Below are 22,146 nucleotides of genomic sequence, written 5' to 3'. Positions count from 1 at the left end.
ATGCACAGGTACTACATTAGAATTTTAACTGGCATTACTTTTCTAATAAAACTTTATTAACATTTACCCACAGTAAACCTTCCATACTCATAGAAAAACAAAAAAATGAGAACTTGCTATGAATGTGATAGCATATCATCTAATACTTTGCATAAATTCTACTCAGCCATGCAACCAGCAATCAATTCAGACTTACAGACTTACTCATTACTGCTCTACAAGAACAAGGTGCTTAAGAAGAGCTCAAACCCCCCCCCACCAAAAAAAACCCAACAACAAAAAAACTTCAGACATTCTCATATATTAATGACATTAATGAATTATTGTTAATTTCTTAGGCGTGCTAATGGTTATGGTTATGTATAAAATATCCTTTCTTTCGCGATAAAACGTCATAATGTTTATGATTTGCTTTACAATAATTCAGGGGGAAAATGCTGAAACAAATATGACCAAAAGAAGTATGGCTTGTTGGAACTAGATGATGGACACATGGAGTTTATTATACTACTTCTGTATAAGTCTGAAAAGTTTCATAAGAATATTAAAAAAAAAAAACACTCCTGTAATTGCATTCTCCTCAAGGCCTAAATGGATGTCATCTTCCCCTCAAAACAAGATCTCATGAAAAAAATCAGAATTTCGAATGAACTTAAACATCTCTGATTTATTTAACTCACTTTCCAGCAAGAGATAAAGAACGTATCTGTGTTCATACCCTTATCAATGTTATTTTCTACTTGCCTGATTTTATCATTCAAGATACCTGCATGGCCCCCATACTTTTCAGGATAAAGTCAAATTCCTTTGGCACGCAAAGTCGGGGGCCTGCCTGAGTATCTGGCCTTCTCTCTGCCACTGTCCCCTGCAATAACAGCCATAATATGAACCACTCACCCTTTCCAGGTTAAAGTACCACCAACCTGCCTACTCCCATGTCTTTGAACCTGCACTAGACTTGACCTGTTTCCTGTTTTTTTCACCTAACTCATACTACTCCTTTAGATCTCAGTTTGGTTTGAACAATTTCAAGATGCTTTCCATGAATTCCTCTGCCTGGACTCAGTCTATGCCAGTATTCTTCCCACTCTGAACTCCTATAGCACGTGGCCTTCATGGTGCTATCTTAGCGTATTTTACAAATATTGGTCTCCTTTTCTGTCGCTCCCTGCAACTTTCGGGTTTCTTAAAAACAACTACACTGGCCGGGCGCAGTGGCTCACGCCTGTAATCCCAGCACTTTGGGAGGCCGAGGTGGGCGGATCACGAGGTCAGGAGATCGAGACCATCCTGGCTAACATGGTGAAACCCCATCTCTACTAAAAAAAAAAATACAAAAAAAATTGGCTGGGCGTGTTGGCGGGTGCCTGTAGTCCCAGCTACTCGGGAGGCTGAGGCAGGAGAATGGCATGAACCTGAGAGGCGGAGCTTACAGTGAGCCAAGATCACACCACTGCACTCCAGGCTGGGTGACGGAGCAAGACTCCATCTCAAAAAAAAAAAAAAAACAACTGCACATTTAATATTTGTATACTTAATACCTTCCACAGTGCCTCACAGAACACCTGATACATTTTAGCACAATAAATGTTCGCTGAATAAGTAAATCAAAAAATTTCCAACACCCAAATTCAAAGAAAATTTAGAAGATAAACGTTTAGGAAATCATTTCAATTGCGTATTTAATTGCATGTTCCATTGTACAGGTGAAGACAACCCAACAATTTTTCTAGAAGTCTGAAGTTGCCACAGAGGTAGATGATTATTCTTTGAAAATGGACTCACGTAAGTCCTTTAAAATTATTAAATGTCTCCTGTGCACTCCATTTGTAAACTGAATTTAGAAAAATCCAATCAACAAATATCTTTTAGGTGGTTGGAGAAAAAGACAGACTCATCAAAAATAGAAAAATGGTGAGTGCGAAAAACTATCATCTCTGCCTAGCTCCTTAGCCCTGATTCCTTCTGATTTTCAGTTAGGTCCACTTGCCCTAGTGTGTCCGGAATTAGTGGGTTCTTGGTCTCACTGACTTCAAGAATGAAGCCGCGGACCCTCGCGGTGAGTGTTACAGCTCTTAAGGTGGCGCGTCTGGAGTTGTTCGTTCCTTCCGATGTTCGGATGTGTTCGGAGTTTCTTCCTTCTGGTGGGTTCGTGGTCTCGCTGGCTCAGGAGTGAAGCTGCAGACCTTCGCGGTGAGTGTTACAGCTCATAAAAGCAGCATGGACCCAAACAGGGAGCAGTAGCAAGATTTATTGCAAAGAGCGAAAGAATAAAGCTTCCGGTGTGGAAGCGGACCCGAGCGGGTTGCCACTGCTGGCTCGGGCAGCCTGCTTTTATTCTCTTATCTGGCCTCACCCACGTCCTGCTGATTGGTAGAGCCGAGTGGTCTGTTTTGACAGGGTGCTGATTGGTGCGTTTACAATCCCTGAGCTAGACATAAAGGTTCTCCATGTCCCCACCAGATTAGTTAGATACAGAGTATCGACATAAAGGTTCTCCAAGGCTCCACCAGAGCAGCTAGATACAGTGTGGACTGGTGCACTCACAAACCCTGAGCTAGACACAGGGTGCTGACTGGTGTGTTTACAAACCTTGAGCTAGATACAGAGTGCCGATTGGTGTATTTACAATCCCTGAGCTAGACATAAAGGTTCTCCACATCCCCACCAGACTCAGGAGCCCAGGTGGCCTCACCCACTGGATCCTGCACCAGGGCTGCAGGTGGAGCTGCCTGCCAGTCCCGTGCCGTGTGCCCGCACTCCTCAGCCCTTGGGTGGTTGATGGGACTGGGCGCCGTGGAGCAGGGGGTGGCGCTCGTCAGAGAGGCTCGGGACACACAGGAGCCCACGGAGGCGGGGGAAGGCTCAGGCATGGCGGGCTGCAGTCCCGAGGCCTGCCCCGCGGGAAGGCAGCTAAGGCCTGGCGAGAAATCGAGCACAGCGCCAGTGGGCTGGCACTGCTGGGGGACCCAGTACACCCTCCACAGCCGCTGGCCCGGGTGCTAAGCCCCTCATTGCCCAGGGCCGCCGGCCGGCTGCTCCCAGTGCGGGGCCTGCCAAGCCCACGCCCACCCGGAACTCCAGCTGGCCCGCAAGCGCCGCGCGCAGCCCTGGTCCCCGCTTGCGCCTCTCCCTCCACACCTCCCTGCAAGCTGAAGGAGCTGGCTCCCGCCTTGGCCAGCCCAGAAAGGGGCTCCCACAGTGCAGCGGTGGGCTGAAGGGCTCCTCAAGTGCCACCAAAGTGGAAGCCCAGGCAGAGGAGGCACCGAGAGCACGCGAGGGCTGTGAGGACTGCCAGCACACTGTCACCTCTCACTAGGTCTACTCCGGCTCTAGTGTAAATGCAGCCCCTAATCACCATTAAGTGAACCACCCTCTACTAAATCAAGTCTTAGTCTGGTTCCAGTTCCAGCAACCAAAATTCTACCTTATTTTTGTGACCAACTCTCAACCCTGTTTCCCAAATCTAATATCTAATACTACTGGGTTATTTTCTTCTTATCCTATCTCTAAATGTATGCTTTACTCCCTCTAAGAATAGGACTCAGATTTGTTCTTGGTCAGTCCTCTTCAAGGGCTACAGTGTTGGCCCAAACTTCTGTCCTTATTTATGATTATCTTCGTATTTCTTCAGCCTTTCTGAAGCTAACCATCTACCACCCTACATTCCACAATTTGCCAACTCACAGGCACTCCATTACTGTAACTCAAGGATGTCTTGCTCATCTCCCGATGCAAACTACTAATTTAGACTATCACCTCCAGAAAGCACATTGTCTAGGAATCCTGGTTGGCCTAACTAGGTGAATTTCTTCTTACTCTCTACTGCTACTCCGCACACTGGTAGGTAAGACTGACTATACTGCTGGTTCTAGTTAGCTCTAATTTGACACAGTTTGTAGAACCTCAAGCTATAGGATGGTTACCTAAGCTAGGAGTAGTCCAAGCTTGAAATGTTGCTTTTTTATGTTCCTCACATAGTCCGTAATACATAACAACAGTCTCCATGTACAGAAAAAAATTCTGATATTAACTGTGAATCTAAAAGATACACTAGAAAAAGATACAAATAAGAGTCTTAAGTTATTTTAATTTAAAATATACTCTGCTAACTTGGTATAATATATTCCACTAATATGACTATAAACTAAAGAAATAAAATACAATAAATTAGATATCTTATAAATGCATATATAATCTCTCACCTATAAGAAGGCATTACTCTTAGCATTAGTCAAACCAACAAACTCAGGCTTTACAATTTTTAAGCCAATGCACAATTCTTTGATAGCAAAAATCAAAATTTTCATAAGTGAGCAAGAGATGCAATGATCTTTACTCTGACTAGTCAACAAAAGAATCCATCTCTAGTGATATCTCTTACTTTAAATAAGGTTAAAGATATAATCAAAATTTATTTCTATGACAGGAGCTCCTAACCTGAGATTCTCTGAGGGATGTAGAAACTTGTTTAGGAAAAAAACTGTATCACTATTTTCACTAAACTTCAAATAAAATTTAGCTTTCTTTCAAATACAAATGCAGACAACAGTATCTATCACTTTGTCACCAATAGAAATCAGATATTTCGGCCAGGCGCGGTGGCTCATGCCTGTAATCCCAGCACTCTGGGAGGCCGAGGTGGGCAGATCACCTGAGGTCAGGAGTTTTGAGACCAGCTTGGCCAACATGGCAAAACCCCATCTCTACTAAAAATACAAAAACTAGCTAGGTGTCATGGCGCATGCCTGTAGACCCAGCTACTTAGGAGGTTGAGGCAGGAGAATCGCTTGAACCTGGGAGGTGGACGTTGCAGTGAGCCAAAATTACACCACTGCACTCCAGCCTGGGTGACAGAGGGGGACTCTGTCTCAAAAAAAAAAAACAAAAAAACAAAAAAAACAGATATTTCCATATCACATTACAACTGTTACTGGTATCTCAAAATATTGCTTATGCTCACCACTATTCAGAATTACAGTAAAAATTTAACCTGTTGCTTATTTGCATGTGATTGCAGTGTCTGGTTTATCGATACTCTTGTAACAAGGCTGGCAACTGTTGGGCAACTCTGCCCTAGTAGTTATTCAGAAGACAAAGAGCTAAGGCATGTGTTATCACATTGGAAATCTAATATTGCTTCAGGTATTCCCTATCCACACTTGCTTATTGATCAGTACGTGGAAGATGTGTCGAGGACCATCCCAAAATTTAGTGTCCTTATTGAAACCTTACAATCATGTCTTTAAAATTTTTTTAACATTAACTTGTCTGTATTTTAAATGTAGTTTCAAATACAGTACAATCACCTGCAAATAAGCAGCAGGTTAAATTTGTACTATAATTCTGAATATCGGTGAGCATAAAATACAGCACTTGCCTGTATTTTAAATGTAATTTCTCATTTTGAGGTGTGTTAATAAAAAAGCAAATATACTACTATATCACAATTTTTAACATTTTCAAAACTATATTTTGATATAATTGGTTTCCTTTGTAATCCTAGTTGTACAGTTAAGCATTTAAAAATATTCTGAGAAGCGTTCAACATACAGCTAAAGGGGAATTCATGGCACTGAAGAAGTTTTGAATTCCTATTTATACTATTTACAGGCTTTTTAAAATTCTGGCATTAGTGTGTAAAGTATAACAAGAGAAACAAAGTCTAAGTCTAAGTTTCTGCCATCGGATATAATTCTACTGACTGTCCAACTTGGGCACATCCAGAAAAAGCTGGTTAATGTAGGATCAAATGTTTGTTACATATGTTATTAATCAGCAGTTTCAATGACAGCAGTTCCCTTTTGTTATACATGTATGTATATAAAACATTTCCAGATAAGACTTTGCCCAAAGGGCTCTGAAGTGAAAAATAATATTTAATCAAGATCCAGAATACTATACATAAAGCAACTAGAGAAAAACTGGGAAACTCTGTAATGCCAGACTTAAAAGTGGGAAAATATTAACAAGAACATCTACTGAATACACACCTTGTGCCTGGAACTATGTATACCACAGGTACATAAACACACACATACACATACACACACACAGTATTTTTCCTCTCTCATTTCACTTTAATTTAAATGCTCAAAAATATATAAATTAAATTTTAATTTACTTAAATTTACCATAAATTGGCATGTTAGCTAACCTAACACGCCATAATTGGCATGTTAGGTAACTTATGGTAAAAATTTACCAATTTATTGTAAATTTGTATCCTGAAAAGCACTAAAATGTAACCAATACTTACTTCTGAATCTTCAGATAGGCCATAGCTCTGTTAGCTGGAAGAAGGGCATTAGCACCATCTGCTGCTATCCCTCGAGTATAGCATTCAATTGCTCTTTCATATTTCCCCTCTTTGAAAAATCCATTCCCCTGTTATTTTGTAGAGAAATATGGAGAATAAAAAAAAAAAATTGAAAAAAAATAAATGAATTCAAATCTTATGAAACACTGCAAGGATATTCACCAACAGTATTTCAGGAAAGAATACTGTTAAAAATCTGGCCCATGAGACACGTTTTAAACTCTGTTGGTTTGGGTTGTTTCTTTTTTAATGGCATTATTCTCTTTTCAGTATTAAAAAGGAAAAACATGTATACTACTATATTACTTTGCAGCATTCACTATTATTCCATTAATTACATATTACACAAAGCTTAAATTTAAAAACCTATTTTAACAAAGGTCCAAATAATATACTGTCTTAAGTTCCATTAGAAGCTGTACAAAAAGATTTCATAACTCAAATAAATTTTGTGAAAGAACCAGAATTATAAAGCCCACTCTTCAATAACTTTAATATGCCCAAATATAAGATAAATTCAACTGCATTGGAATTTGTATACCTGATTTCACTATAACATTTACTTACAGTCAGTCAAATATCACAATCAATAATCATTTCATAACTATTGATTAGGAATCCTCTGTGGGTCCAGGAAAGGCTATAAATAAACTAAACCTCCTCAACTCATGATTAGTAGAGGAATTTCAATCAGAAACAGTCCAGTGTGAATTAATGAAAAAACTACATTATAAGAATGGATTGTAATTAACTTCTATGTTAAATTTATAACTATGTATATGTAAATATACAATAAAACATTCAAAAGTAGTTTCCTAAACTTAAGTGTTTCTATAGTTATTTAATTTATATATTAAGTCATCAATTACCCAAATTTTGAATTAGTAGGTCCCAGAGGCTTTCGTGCATTTAATTTCCAATTCCTACTCAAGCAAAATTTTAATATTAGAGAAGAAAGAAATTAACTGATATACAAGAAATAAATCAACACTCAGCAAAAGATATACATTGTATGTTGGGATAGCTTTGGATTACCCGATCTTTCTCTGAAATGGCCTGCTGCTTATTCTGTTGTGCTTCAATTAGATTTCGCTCTCCTTCTGTTGACTTAATCACTATGTCAGCTTCCTTTGGATATGAGTTTCCTTTGGATGCTAAAGCCTAGGAGACATAGCAGTCAGCTAAAATAAAACAAAGTAATGCAAGATGCATATATATTTGACCTTAAAACATAAATACCTCAAATACAGTAGAATTTCTGCCACATTTTAAATAATCAAAATAACATTTTCTACTCTAATTCAAAATCTTTCTACTTATTAAAGTAAAAAGTAAAATAAGTATATAATAAATTTAATGTGCTCCTCATTTCAATTAAAATTAGTATCAAACGCCACATACTGCATGTTTTGACTTAAAAGTGGGAGCTAAACATTGGGTACACATGGACATAAACAGAAACAACAGACACTATAGACTACCTGCTGGGGAGAGAAACACTGGGGGTGGGGAGTGGAGGGGATGAAAAACTACCTACTGGGTACTATGCTCACTATCTAGGTGACGGAATCATTCATACCCCAAACCTCAGTATCATACAATATGCCCATGTAAAAAGCCTGCACATGTACCCTTTGAATCTAAAATACAAGTTGAAATTATTTAAAATAAATAAGTAAGTAGCATCCATTAAAAATAGTTGCTCATTTATTCAACAAATATTTACTGAATTTCTATACGGGCCAGGCACTGTTTTAGGAGCTGTTTTCAGACATAACAGTTCATTACAACTACATCACCAAACTTCTCAAATTCAATATTCACAGTCATTATTTGACCTAAGGCAAAATTTTAAAAATATATAATACAGTTCACAACTATAATCAAGTTAACATATGTACCAGATCTTATGTGCAATAGTAATGGTAATATTTAAAAGCACACTTTCCCCAATCACTGTCATTTTTCTCTCAATGTTTCAATCAGTGGATAAGCCAAAAAAGAAAAAAATCAGTGGGATAAAAAAATAATAATTCTGTCATCTGGGAAAGAGTGAAGCAGTAGTAGTTCTAAAGATCTCAGGCAACTTTTAGAACAATCAAGGGTCTTTAAATACCATTACACTCCCTCTAGCTTGCAAATTCATTTAGTAAAACTCTATAGTACAAAGAATTAAAATTAGAAAATCTCAATATTAAGAAATCTATAGTACAAAATCTATGCAAAAAGCTTTACTTCTTCAAATAAAGGTCATAAGTAACACACTTAATTTAAATAACTACAGTTTACCTGACTGATTTTCCTGAGTTCATTTGTTGCTTCAAAGTTATTTGGTTCCAGTTCTAATACTCTTTCATAATCTAAGTAAAAGAGAAGATAAAAAAATTTTTAAAGATAGGTAATATTTTAAAACCTGTACAAAACAATCTTTTGTTGCCTGTGACAATTAGGCAACTGTCCTACAGCAAAATAAAGGAGAAACAAAGAAATGCCATCATTAGGCCACTGAACTTTCTTTTTTTGAGACAGATTCTCACTCTGTTGACCAGGCTGAGTGCTGTGGCACCATCTTGGCTCACTGCAACCTCCAGTTCCCAGGTTCTAGTGATTCTGTACCTCAGCCTCCTGAGTAGCTGGGACTACAGGCACACACCACCAAGTTCAGCTAATTTTTGTATTTTTAGGAGAGACAGGTTTTCTCCTCGTTGCCCAGGTTAGTCTCAAACTCCTGGCCTCAAGTAGTCTTCCCACTTTGGCCTCCCAGAGTGCTAGGATTACAGGCGTAAGCCACTGTGCCGAGCCAAGCCACTGTACTTTCTTCTTCTCCCCCAGGGCAGAAAAAATCCTATGACAAAACCATCTTCCACCAGCCTCAGGAAGGATACGTGCTGTCATAAGTTGTACATCATAAAACCAAGAAGCAGGCCGGGCACAGTGGCTCACTCCTGTAATCCCAGCACTTTGGGAGGCCGAGGTGGGCGGATCACATGAAGTCAGGAGTCAAGACCAGCCTGGCCAACATGGTGAAACCCTGTTTCTACTAATATTACAAAAATTAGCCAGGCGTGGTGGTGGGCACCTGTAATCCCAGATACTTGGGAGGCTGAGGCAGGGAGAATCACTTGAACCCGGGAGGCAGAGGTTGCAGTGAGCTGAGATCACACCACCGCACCCCAGCCTGGGTGAAAAAGCAACACTCTGTCTCAAAAAAAAAAAAAAACCCTAAGCAGCAGCAAAATCCAATTAAATATCAGCTTTACTCAGATTTTGTGATTTATAATATACAAACCTATTTTATGAAATAACAGAAGGCTTAGAATTTACAAGTGAACAAAAATGTGTTATGAGCTTTAAACACACTACCTCTTGCCTCACTAAAGCCAACAAGACATTTTAATGCCTATTTTACAGATGAGAAACTGAAAATCAGAGGAGATACTGGTCACATAGCTAGTACTTAGTAACATGAGAATTTGAACCAAATTCTGATTGGTGGCAAATAATGCATTCTTTCTTAAAAACATCAAGATACCATTTCAGTTGCAAAAATGACCTTTGTTCAAATACAGAAAGCTCTCTGAAGGTATAACTGTGATTACTCAGTATTCTCTATATAGCATCTGTTAGATAACACTGTTAAAGAATTTTTAAATAGTGACTAGAAAATACCTTTTTTGGCCTCCTCTAATTTTTGCAAAGCAAATCGAGCAGCACCTCGTCTGGAATAAGCCTTTGTATAACTTCTATTCAAGGCAATTGCTAAATTACAATCAGACTCAGCAACAGCAAATCTGCAATTTAAAAACATTAAAATAAATAAAGTTAATAAAACTAATTTACCAAACCAAAACTTCAAAATTTGTTTCTGAAATCCTTGAAAATCGAATTTACTCACCCAGTGAAGGCATTTTTCCTACCTCCTTTTAGTTAATTAAGCATAATAAAAGCAATACTGCCATTCCTCAAAGATATTGTGGATTTGATTCTAGACCACCACAAGAAAGTAAATGTCACAAAAAAGCTAGTCACACAAATTTTTTGGTTTTCCAGTGCATACAAAAGTTTTATTTACACTATACTGTAATCTAGTAAGTGTGCAAAAGCTTTATGTCTAAATAACAATGTATATACCTTAATTAAAAAATACTTTATTGCTAAAAAATGCTAATAATCATCTGAGTCTTCAGTGAATATTTATCTTTGTGCTTTTGGAGGATCTTGCCTTGATGTTGATGGCTACTGCACGATCAGGGTGGTGGTGGTAGCATGTGATGCTGTTTGATAGCATTTACATAATAGAACTTCTTTCAATATTGGAGTCAATCCTCTCAAACTCTGCCACTTTATCAAATAAGTTTATATAATGTTCTAAATCTTCGGTTGTCATTTCAAAAATGTTCACGACACCTTCACCAGGAATAAATTCTATCTCAAGAAACCACTTTCTTTGCTCATCCATAAGAAGCAACTGATCATTCAAGTTTGAATACAAGATTGCAGCAATTCGGTCACATCTTCCTCCACTAAAATCTTGAACCCCTCAAAGTCATCCATAAGAGCTGAAATCAACTTCTTCCAAACTCCTGTTAACACTGATATTTTGACCTCCTCCCATGAATTATGGACATTCTTAATGGCATCTAAAATAGTTAATCCTTTCCAGGTTTCAATCTACTTTGTCCAGATCCACTAGAGGAATCACGATCTATGACAGCTATAGCCTATGAAATCTATTTCTTAAATAACAAGAATTGAAATTGAAAATGACTCTTTGATCCATGGGCTGCAGAACAGATATTGTGTTAGGAGGCATGAAAACAACATTCATGTCCTTGTACATCTCCATCAGAGATCTTGGGTGAGTAGGTCCACTGTCAGTACACTACTTTGAAATAAATCTTTTTTTTTTTTTTTGAGACAGAGTCTCGCTCTGTCGCCCAGGCTGTAGTGCGGTGGCGCGATCTGGCTCACTGCAAGCTCCGCCTCCCGGGTTCACGCCATTCTCCTGCCTCAGCCTCCCGAGTAGCTGGGACTACAGGCGCCCGCCACCACGCCCGGCTAATTTTTTGTATTTTTAGTAGAGACGGGGTTTCACCGTGTTTGCCAGGATGGTCTCGATCTCCTGACCTCATGATCTGCCTGCCTCGGCTTCCCACAAATCTTTTTTTCTAAGCAGTAGGTCTCAACAGTTGGCTTAAAATGTTCAGTAAAACAGTTCATAAATAGATGTGCTGTCATCTAGACTTTGTTGCTTTACTTGTAGAGCACAGGCAGACTAGATTTAGCATAATTCCTAAGGGCCCTAGGACTTTTGGAATGGTAAATGAGCACTGTCTTCAACTTAAAAGTCACCAGCTGCATTAGCCCCTAACAAGATAATCAGACTGTCCTTTGAAGCCAGGCATTCTCTCTAGCTGCGAAAGCCCTAGATGGCACTGTCTTCTAACAGAAGGCTGTTTAGTCAACACTGAAAATGTGTTGTTTAACACAGACACCTTCATCAATTACCTCAGCTAGATCTTCTGGATAACTTTCTGCAGGTTCTCCATCAGCACCTGCTGCTTCACCTTCCACTTTTTAGACAGCTTCTTTCCTTAAACCTTATGAACCAACTTCTGCTAGCTTTCAACTTTTCTTCTGCAGCTTTCTCACCTCTCTCAACCTTCACTAAATTGAAGAGCATTAGAGCCTTGCACTGGATTAGACTTTGGCTCAGGGGAATGTTGTGGCTGGTTTAATCTTCTATACAGACCAATAAAACTTTCTCCCTATGAACAATAAGCTTCTTTTGCTTTTAATTATTTGTGTTCATTGGAGTGGCCCCTTTAATTTCCTCAAGAACTTTTCCTCTGCATTCACATCTTGGCTAACTGGCACAAGAGGCCTGGCTTTCAGTCAGTCTTGGCTTTCCACATGTCGTCCTCACTAAGTTTAATCATTTCCAGCTTCCAATTTAAAGTGAGAGATCTGTGAGTCTTCCTTTCACTTGAATACTTACATGCCACTGTAGGGTTTCGTTTGTTTGTTTGTTTGTTTGTTTGCTTTGAGACGGAGCCTCACTCTCTCACCCAGGCTGGAGTGCAGTGGCATGATCTCAACTCACTGCAACCTCTGCCTCCTGGGCTCAAGCAATTTTCCTGCCTCACCGTCCCGAGTAGCTGGGATTATAGGCGTGCGCCACCACACCTGGCTAATTTTTTGTATTTTTAGTAGAGACAGGGTTTCACCATGTTGGCCAGGCTGGTCTCCAACTCCTGACCTCAAGTGATCTGCCCGCCTCGGCCTCCCAAAGTGCTGGGATTACAGGTGTGAGCCGCCATGCCTGGCCTCACTGTACGGTTATTAACTGGCCTAATTTCAATACTGTTGTGTCTCAGGGAATAGGGAAGCCCAAGGAGAAGGAGAGAGATGGGGGGGCGGCAGCTGGTCAATGACAAACATGACATATGACAATAGTAGCATGGCAGATCCACAGGGGAAAGTAGGGCTATTCCAAAAATAGAGCTGGAAGAACCTTCAGCACATGTGAAAACGCCTAAATGTGAAAATTAAGTCTTAAAAATATTTAGAAGAAATTAGAGAAGACTATTATGAACTCAACCAGCAAACTATTTTTTTGAACAAATCATTTTATAAAGTCCTAATCCTTTTAAAAAATCAAGAAGTTGAAATATATTAAAATTGAATGTTTATATTCATTAAAATTCCATAAAGAAGATAAGCTACAAATTGAGAGAAGATAGTTATTATGAAAAAGACCAAAAGATTAGTTATCCAGAATAAAGAACTCTCAAAATAAATCAATAGGAAAAGCCCTAAAAAAAAAAAAATGGCCAAACACCAAATAGACATTTCACAGGGAAAAAAAGAAAAAAAAAAAAGTGGAAAATATATAAGATGCTTAACCTTACAAATAGTTGAGAAATGAAAACCTTACTAATAGTTGAGAAGTGCAAAATGTCATTTCAAAGACACAATGAAATTGCCATTTTACACCCACTAGATTGAAAACAATTAAGAAGCCCAATTATATCAATGTTGGTAAGGGTAGGAAATAGGTATTATTATACACTGCTAATGAGAATGTAAACTCATCCATTTACCTTTGTAACAACTGTGTAACAACAAACTACCTTTGCCATCATCCTGTGAAGCTGAACATCTACACATTTTATGACCCAACACCAAGAAACATGTACAAAAATGTTCATAGCATTGCTGAAATAAGGAAAGAAAGGACAGAAGGTGGGCAATAGAAAGAAAGAGGGACAGAAGGAAGGAAGAAAGAGTGGGAGAGAGAGAGAGAGAAAAAAAAGGAAGAAAGGAAGGAACCAACAATCCAGCAGCACAAGAATAGACACACAATGGTATATTTCTAAAAAGAAATTATCCTATATAACAGCTACAATGAGAGCTCTAGAGCTATAAGCATCAAAACAAGAATGAATCATAAAAATATAATAGAGAAATAGGTGAGCCACAGAAAACTACACACAGTATGATATACTTTTAAGCTCAAAAATAAGCAAGATTATACAATATATTATTTAGGAACATATACATATATAATAAACCTTTTTTAAATCAAAAGGATGACAAATATATAATTCAAGATAGAGGTTAACTGGGAGGGAGGCAAGGGACAGGATACAGAAAGGAGCATCAAGGTAACTTCAAAAATAATGGTAATGTTCTGGTTCTTAAGTTGAGAGGGGTGCTTATATAGGCTTATTTTAAACTATTCTCTGCAATTTATGTATATGCTACATATATTGCAGATATCGAATATTATAAAATGTAAATATTCCCCTAATTTTTAGAAGATTAATATCATGAGTTTCAAAGACATAAAAATGTTATTTAAATAGTAAAAACTCAGACACCAATAAAATTTGTGTTTCCAAATAATTAAAACAGTAAGAATGTCTTCCTTGATGGTGCTTATCTTTTTAAAAAACCCCTATGATAGGTTGGTTATCTGCATGTGATAAGACAATACCACATTTATATTCTTCCACATTATTTACTTTAAAAGTCAGTATGACTTAAAGACAAACAAATGTTGAAACATATTTTAAGTTTTCCATAATAAATGTTCTCTAGATTAAATAGTGGATAAATGGTTTTTCAAAATGATGGGATATTAATTTCTAAAAATATCCAACTAACTTTTTTAGTTTTGTGAATTAGAAAAGAACACTATTACTGAATTTTTAGAGGAATACCACAGTAAAGTGAGCTATGGGAACGAGGTTTTAGCACCAGATGTTTAAAATGGCTTAAACAAAATAATTCAATAAAAAGGAGTGAGCTATAAGAATTTACAGTCGAAAAGAAAATGCAATACATTTTCAATCTGTCCTCCACACTTTATTCCAAACTTTTTAAAATAAGTCTCCATATATATATAAGACATTCACATTCACACACATTAGAGAAAGTTCTTACTTTTTCAGTCTAAAATACGCTGATGCTCTGTTCGTTGGCAACACGGGATTATATGGATCAGCATCCATGCCCTTCGTGTAGCAGTCAATTGCTTCATCATATTTTCCTTGTTTGAAGTATTTATTGCCCTGAAAGAAAAGAAAATTATATAAAATGATCTTTTTTACAAATTCTGAAATTCACTACAGTTGACCCTTGAACAACCCAGGTTTGAAGTGCATGGGTCCACTTAAATGTGGATTTTTTTCAATAAAAGTCTACACCAAGTGTGCCTGCCTCCCCTTCCACCTTTTCCACCTCTTCTGCCACTGCCACCCCTGAGAGAGCAAGACCAACTCCTCCCCTTCCCCCTCCTCAGCCTACTCAATGTGAAGATGACAAGGATGAAGACTTTTATATGATCCACTTCTAAACAGTGAAATATATTTATATAAATAAATATACATTCTCTTCCTTAAAATGTTCTAATAACGGCCGGGCGCGGTGGCTCACGCTTGTAATCCCAGCATTTTGGGAGGCCGAGGTAGGTGGATCACGAGGTCAGGAGATCGAGACCACGGTGAAACCCCGTCTCTACTAAAAAATACAAAAAATTAGCCGGGCGTGGTGGCGGGCGCCTGTAGTCCCAGCTACTCGGAGAGGTTGAGGCAGGAGAATGGCGTGAACCCGGGAGGCGGAGCTTGCAGTGAGCCGAGATTGCACCACTGCACTCCAGCCCGGGCAACAGAGCGAGACTCCGTCTCAAAAAAAAAAAAAAAAAAAAGTTCTAATAACATTTTCTATTCTCTAGCTTACTTTTTTGTAAGAATACAGTATATAATACATATAATGCATAAAATTTGTGCTAATCAACTATTTGCGTTATCCATACTGCTTCCGGTCAACAGTAAGCTATTAGTAGTTTTTGGGGAGTCAAAAGTTAATGCAGATTTTTTTACTGCATGAGGCACTGACCCCACACTGTTCAAGGGTAACTGTACATGGTCACTGTATGGGCACAACCCAAGAGCCCAGGCAGAAAAATGAGTAAAACACCCAGCATTATACTCCTTATTGACAAGCCAACCTACAGAAATGTAACCCAAAAAAGCACAGAATTTAATCTGAAAAGAGTTCCACCTTTGTGAAAGTAATACAGCTGGTTTTATAATAATGAGGCATCCCTCAGGGAGATACTGAACATTCCAAACAGTAACCAAAGATAGCCTTTGATACCCAGGAGTGGAATATAATATTTATGCCAAGAATCACACACTAATTTCAAGTTACTTCAATCTACTACTAAAAACACTGGACAACTCCAGGTACGGTCCAAGCATTTTACATAAAATAGTTCACTTACTACTCATAAGAACCCATTGAGGTTGGTAATATTATTATTATCATTTTGCAGATGAGAAAACTGAAGTTCAGAAGTTTAAAGAACTTATCGGAGATCTGAACCCAGGTAATCTGGCTCCAGAGCATGCACTCCTAACCACTATGTTACAATGCCTCCAGAGAGGGATGCAGCCAATAACAACATAAAGTTTAAACACCGACTAAAACTATGCTCAAGAAACTTTAGGATCCACATGATTTTCAACATCTCCTGCTTACCTGAAAAAAAACAAAACCTAACTAATTAGTACCTTTTCTTTTAAAACAAGAGCCTTTTGTGAATCTACATGAATCCCATCTTCTTCCGACTCTGATTCTTGAGACAGAGACTCATGGGTACTATCGTCTTTGTCAAGCTCATCAAGGATACTGTCCTAAAATCAAAAGAAGGAAAATAGGGGTCATAATTATACAATTAGGAGAAAAAACAAAAGACATACTGAAAAAATACACTCAAATGAATGTAAATTGTTACAATCTAAGGACCTACAGGCTTACAAAGCAACCCAAATCTCTCATTGTTAAGATTATATCCAGAGAAAAAGATGCCTTTGTTTAGAAAACCAAGATCCAAACCAAGAATCTGACTTTGAACTCATAAAGCTAAGTCAATAGACTGTACAAATCACCCCTAAATCACAAACTATTAGCAGTTAGGTCTTATGGCTTAAAGGAAGTTTGCAAATAGCCCTAAACTAATATAATTAGCACCCAGTAGCAGAAAAGTTTTAAAAAAAATTTTTCTTCCTTATTTTAAAACAAAAAACTGCTATTTTAAAACAAAAAAAGAGCACATTAACTCCTAATCTTCACAATAACCTATGAGGAAGGTATAATTACCCATGTTTTTCACTTGAGGGAACCGAAATGCAGAAGTTAGTTAACTCATTCAAGGTCACTCAGCTAGTAAGTGACCAAGTCTACTTCCTTCAAGAGCCCTCAGTTGATATGTTATACTGTCTCTCAATGTATTCCAAAATACAGCTGCCTCTACTAAAGGAAAAATAAAAAATGTGCTAGTCCCACGATTCTCAATCTCTTTTGACTCACACTACTTTCATGGTAATAAATAATCTCATAGACCACCACCAGAATTTTCCTCTTATTTTTTATATGATAAAACAATGATTTTTAGTAAGATTTTATTTTTATTTTATTTTTGAGACAGCATCTGGCTTTGCTGCCTAGGCTGGAGTGCAGTAGTATAATGTCAGCTTACTGCAACCTCCATCTCCCGGGCTCAAGCCATCTTCCCACCTCGCTCTCCCACGTAACTGGGACTATAGGCATGCACCACCATGAGCAGCTAATTTTTTTATTTTTTGTAGAGACGGGCTTTTGCCATGTTGCCCAGGCTGGTCTGGATCCTAAGCCCAAGCAATCTGCCCGCCTCAGCCTCCCAAAGTGTTGGGATTACAGGCGTGAGCCACCGTGACGACCATTAGAGTTCATTAAAGCACATTTAAACACAAACTTTATTTTGTTTTGTAAACAAAATTCTTTTTGCATTCAAACACTAAAGTTATTTACGTAGGAAAAAAATTGCTTATAAAAATAAAAAAACTATGCATAGTTTCATTAAATGAACATTGAAACATGGACTAAAATTTAGCTATGTGTTTTAGCATGAAGATTCTAGAAATACCACCAGCCTACCAACATTGTAGCCAGGATTATCCAACCCTGCTATGCTGACATGTATAGAAAACTAACAGCAGCAGAACACTAAAAGCAGCTGCTCAGATCTGAACTAGAATGAAATGGGAATTAAACAACTATATCTTGTATACAGACACTAAAATGACAACTGCAAGCTATGCAGTACAATCTTGATGGCATTGTCCACATACAGCAGGAGCTCAATCAGTATCTGTTGAATGAGTAAATGCCTGTGTAGAAAACATCTCTATAAGAAATCATCTGAGATGATGCCTTTCAGGAAAGGGCATTATAAAAAGACACCAACTGATGAAAAGGAACAGGCTATATAACAAAAAGTCACACACACAAAAACAACGAAGACAGGCTACAGGAACTTGAGAATAAATTCTATTTTCAGAAAGTAGTTCCAACAGTGATAAATTCAAGACCCGAAATTTTACTTCTCTTATATTGCGACAATCCTGAAGCAGATGGCAAACTACATAAAAGTCCCAGCGCTCTCTTAATTAGCCTTAGTTTTATTAAGAAAAATACCACACAAATAATTTGAAAAACTGTTTGACAGTATTTTCTAAAACTAAATGTATTTATAAACTATGACCCAGCAAATCCCCTCTAGGGTGCTTATATCCACCAAAAGACAAATACAAGAATGTTCACAGCAGGTTTATTCGTCATAGCCCCAAACCGCCAACAATACAAAAGTATTATCAATAAGAGAATGGATACACAAATTGACACATCCACACAATGGAATTCTGGTCAGCAATGAAAAAGAACTGCTGCTACTCACAATATGGATCTCAAATAATGACAGCAAAAGAAGCCAAACTTAAATAATACATACTGTATAATACATTTATATGAAATTCCAAAACTATCTACAGTATGAGAGGTCAGAACAGTGGCTGCTTTTCAGAGGTCATCCACTGAAAGGAAGGCCTCTGCGAGGCTGGAAATGTTTGTTTGTTTGTTTTTTTTTTTTGAGACAGAGTCTCCCTCTGTGGCCCAGGCTGCAGTGCAGTGGTGTGATCTTGGCTCACTGCAACCTCCGCCTCCTGGGTTCAAGCCATTCTCGTGCCTCAGCCTCCCAGAATGTTCTATATCTTGATCCGAACAGTGGTTTCACAAGTGTACACTTGAGTAAAAATTCAGGAAGATGCACACTTAAGATTTTTGGACTTGATGCACATTATACCTCAGTAAAAATGTTAAACAGAAAAATGCAAAGAAAATAATAAACAGAAATCAGACAGCGGTTACTTCTGGGAGTAGAGGGGAGAAAAGAACATAGGATTAGAAAGGAGAATACCAGTAGCTTCAATGATATTGGAAAAACTCTCTTTAAGTTAGAAGGAAGACTCATGTATTCATTTTATTACTATGCTTTAGAACATATAACTCTACATATTCTTTGGTATGAATCAAATATTATATAATAAACACTTGTTTAAAAACTAAAGAGGAATATATATTCCAAATTCATCAGTTGGTTATCACATCCCCCAACATACATACCCCTAACCAAATCAACCCTTAAAGTAGATCAGAGTGCAGAATAGGGCTGGCCAACAGATTCTCTTTCGCAGGCTGACACAACAGTGGCTGCATGAAACACTGGTAAAGGGTTGTAAGACAGAGCACTGGTGGTGATTCTCCAAGTATGCTGTGTATCACATCTGGGAGATGGGAGGACACACATCTGCTATCCCAGTCTAGAAGGGTAAAGAAGCCCAACTTCCTAGGATCAAGACAGGCCTATGTTTATTGTCACACAGCCCCAGTCCTAAGACTAGACACAAAGGCATTCTCTTTTAGCAGATTTCTACAGGTCCTTCAGTTTACGACAAAGACATCTGCACAGTCATTCTTTTCTGGGAGTATCTTAGAATTCTGACTGTTTATGGGTTAGAGAAGGTGGCGAAGAGAGGAGCAGTATAACTATAAAGGGATGGCAAAAAGGGAATCTTTGTGGAGGTGCCATATATCTGTATCTTAACTGCGGTTGGGTTATCCAAGCCTACACATGGGATAAAATAACATAGAACCATACACCCACTGTACCAACGTCAATTTCCTAGTTTTCATACTGTATACTACAGTTAAGAAAGATGTAACCACCAGAGGAAACTGGATGATGAGGACACTGGATAAATAAATAGTAATAAGTAAACAGTAATTTTTGTAAAAAGAAAGAAAAAATAAAATCCTGGCTGTTTTAGCCACCATTCGCTGAAAGAGGATGGCAGAAAAAAAAAATTATCTCATTAACTAAAGAGCTATGTAATTGTTTATTCCACATAAAATCATATATAAGAGAAAGACACAGGCCGTAACTCTACATTGTTTTTCACTTAACCCACAATTATCAGCTAACTCCCAGAAAATTTTACTCAAATATTAAGAGGCAAATGACTAGATTAACTTACCACATCAAGTTTTGCCCATGCCTCATAATCATAAGATTTTATCCTGTTTTTTGTGTTTTCCTCTTTGGTTTTTTGGGAAGACTGTTTAGCTTTGCCTTTCTTCTTTTTCCTAAAATTCCCATTTCGAATAGGAGGTAAATTCTAACGAGGGAAAAAAAACCACAAAGTTGTAAGTATTATGCTCTGTTACTCTTTGTATAACTAGCTATGTTTAAAATTCTCACTATATTTTCTTCTAAGAATTTTTTAAAGTGTTTAAAAAGACCAATTTACCACCTTCACTTATAATAATTATACTTGAAAAGTTTAATTCATACTTTGATGAGTGTTGAACATTGTTCAATCACAAGAAAAAAGTATCACCTAGAAATTCTAATTATACCTTTAATTTGCAATCCTAAATTCAAACTTCAAAAACGACCTATCTTCAACCTTAGTACGATGAACCAGCAGTAGTGCAAAGACAAACTGAACTGCCTCCATATTATGTACAGTATGAAAAACCCAGCCATATTTAAATGCACTGTCTTAAGAAAAACTTTTGGTTGAACCTAGGTACTATCTGCATTTTTATGCCAATATGGTATGTTAATATATCATTAGTATATAACTACACATATTATTTTTATACACACACACCTCTACATATTTTATGATGCTAGTCATTTATTTACCTCTTAAGTATTATCACATGATCATCCCTTCAGTAACTATTCACTAAGCCTTAAAATATGGTAATATATTTAATTATTACAAAGACCTTTTGAAAAGCAGAATTTCTAAAAACATTGACAGTGGGCCGGGCATGGTGGCTCATGCCTGTAATCCCAGCACTTCGGGAGGCCGAGGTGGGTGGATCACTTGAGGTCAAGAGATCAAGACCATCCTGGCCAACATGATGAAACCCCGTCTCTACTAAAAAAAAAAAAAAACTACAGAAAGTAGCTGGGCATGGTGGTGCGCAACTGTAGTCCCAGTTACTCAGGAGGCTGAGGCAGGAGAATTGCTTGAACCCAGGAGGCGGAGGTTGCAGTGAGCCGAGATCGCGCCACTGCACTCCAGCCTGGTGACAGAGCGAGACTCCATCGCAAAAAAAAAAAAAAATTGACAGTGAAGCAAATCACTTCAATTTCAGTATTTTCACAAAACATTTTTAAAAGTTATGCTTTATTTTTATAAAAATAGTTTTGGTGGATCTTAATTACGAATTCTTAATTTACCTCTTCAGGAACACCATTCTGTCTTCTTAGTTCCATATCCTTTTGTTTAATGTCTTTTTCCCAGTTTTCTAAATCCCTCATGAAGTCTTGTAATTCTTCTGCATTTTGTTTCACTTGTAGTTGTAATTCGATTGCTTTATTTGCTGAAGTCATCATGGCCTGCAGAGTTTTGAACAACCAACCTCTGATAAGAATAGGCCTATTTGGTTTATTTTTCTGAAAGCTAGCTAATTATCTTTTACCACTTCATAGGTGGCCAAGATACATGGACAGAAGACAGCCAACTGATGCTGAATAAAGAAAAATCAACATAATATTTTTAAAATAAATCAGTTGCTGAACAAACAAATGAAAAATAGACAAGTTTGAGCATCCTTGAAAGGCAACATTAAAGAAAGGTAATGGGGAGAAAAATCACTGAAATTATCAAGTAGCCTGTGGTAGCAGACAGGCTGCTCATCTCTGGAGTTGAGCAATTACCTCCTTTATTTCTTTTTCTTCCAACATTTAACTTCTACTATAGAAGAAAGGCCCTGAATCAAGATTTAGGGATGCAAAAACAAGACAAGGCCGGGCGCGGTGGCTCACGCTTGTAATCCCAGCACTTTGGGAGGCCGAGGCGGGCGGATCACGAGGTCAGGAGATCGAGACCACAGTGAAACCCCGTCTCTACCAAAAATACAAAAAA

The 22,146-nt window shown here is 37.9% G+C and overlaps 1 protein-coding gene across 3 annotated transcripts in view; it reads right to left on the bottom strand.

Moving 5' to 3' along the window:
• RPAP3 (RNA polymerase II associated protein 3) overlaps positions 1–22,146 on the bottom strand; it is a 40,271-nt gene that overhangs the window by 16,058 nt on the left and 2,067 nt on the right. For all 3 annotated transcript variants that reach the window (XM_032143376.2, XM_032143374.2, XM_032143375.2), the window contains exons 2-9: positions 21,459–21,617; positions 20,239–20,379; positions 16,399–16,521; positions 14,768–14,895; positions 9,989–10,110; positions 8,609–8,679; positions 7,355–7,480; positions 6,260–6,387 (exon numbers count right to left, since the gene is read on the bottom strand). In XM_032143376.2, the coding sequence (XP_031999267.1) occupies positions 6,260–6,387; positions 7,355–7,480; positions 8,609–8,679; positions 9,989–10,110; positions 14,768–14,895; positions 16,399–16,521; positions 20,239–20,379; positions 21,459–21,614 (995 nt within the window). In that variant the 5' untranslated portion in view covers positions 21,615–21,617. The remainder of the gene's footprint in view (positions 1–6,259; positions 6,388–7,354; positions 7,481–8,608; positions 8,680–9,988; positions 10,111–14,767; positions 14,896–16,398; positions 16,522–20,238; positions 20,380–21,458; positions 21,618–22,146) is intronic.

This window comes from Hylobates moloch, unplaced genomic scaffold (assembly GCF_009828535.3).
Source record: "Hylobates moloch isolate HMO894 unplaced genomic scaffold, HMol_V3 SCAFFOLD_22, whole genome shotgun sequence".
In the NCBI taxonomy this organism is placed as follows: Eukaryota; Metazoa; Chordata; class Mammalia; order Primates; family Hylobatidae; genus Hylobates; species Hylobates moloch.
The sequence above is the reverse complement of the archived record's forward strand: the minus strand, read 5'-3'. Positions and strand labels throughout refer to the sequence as shown.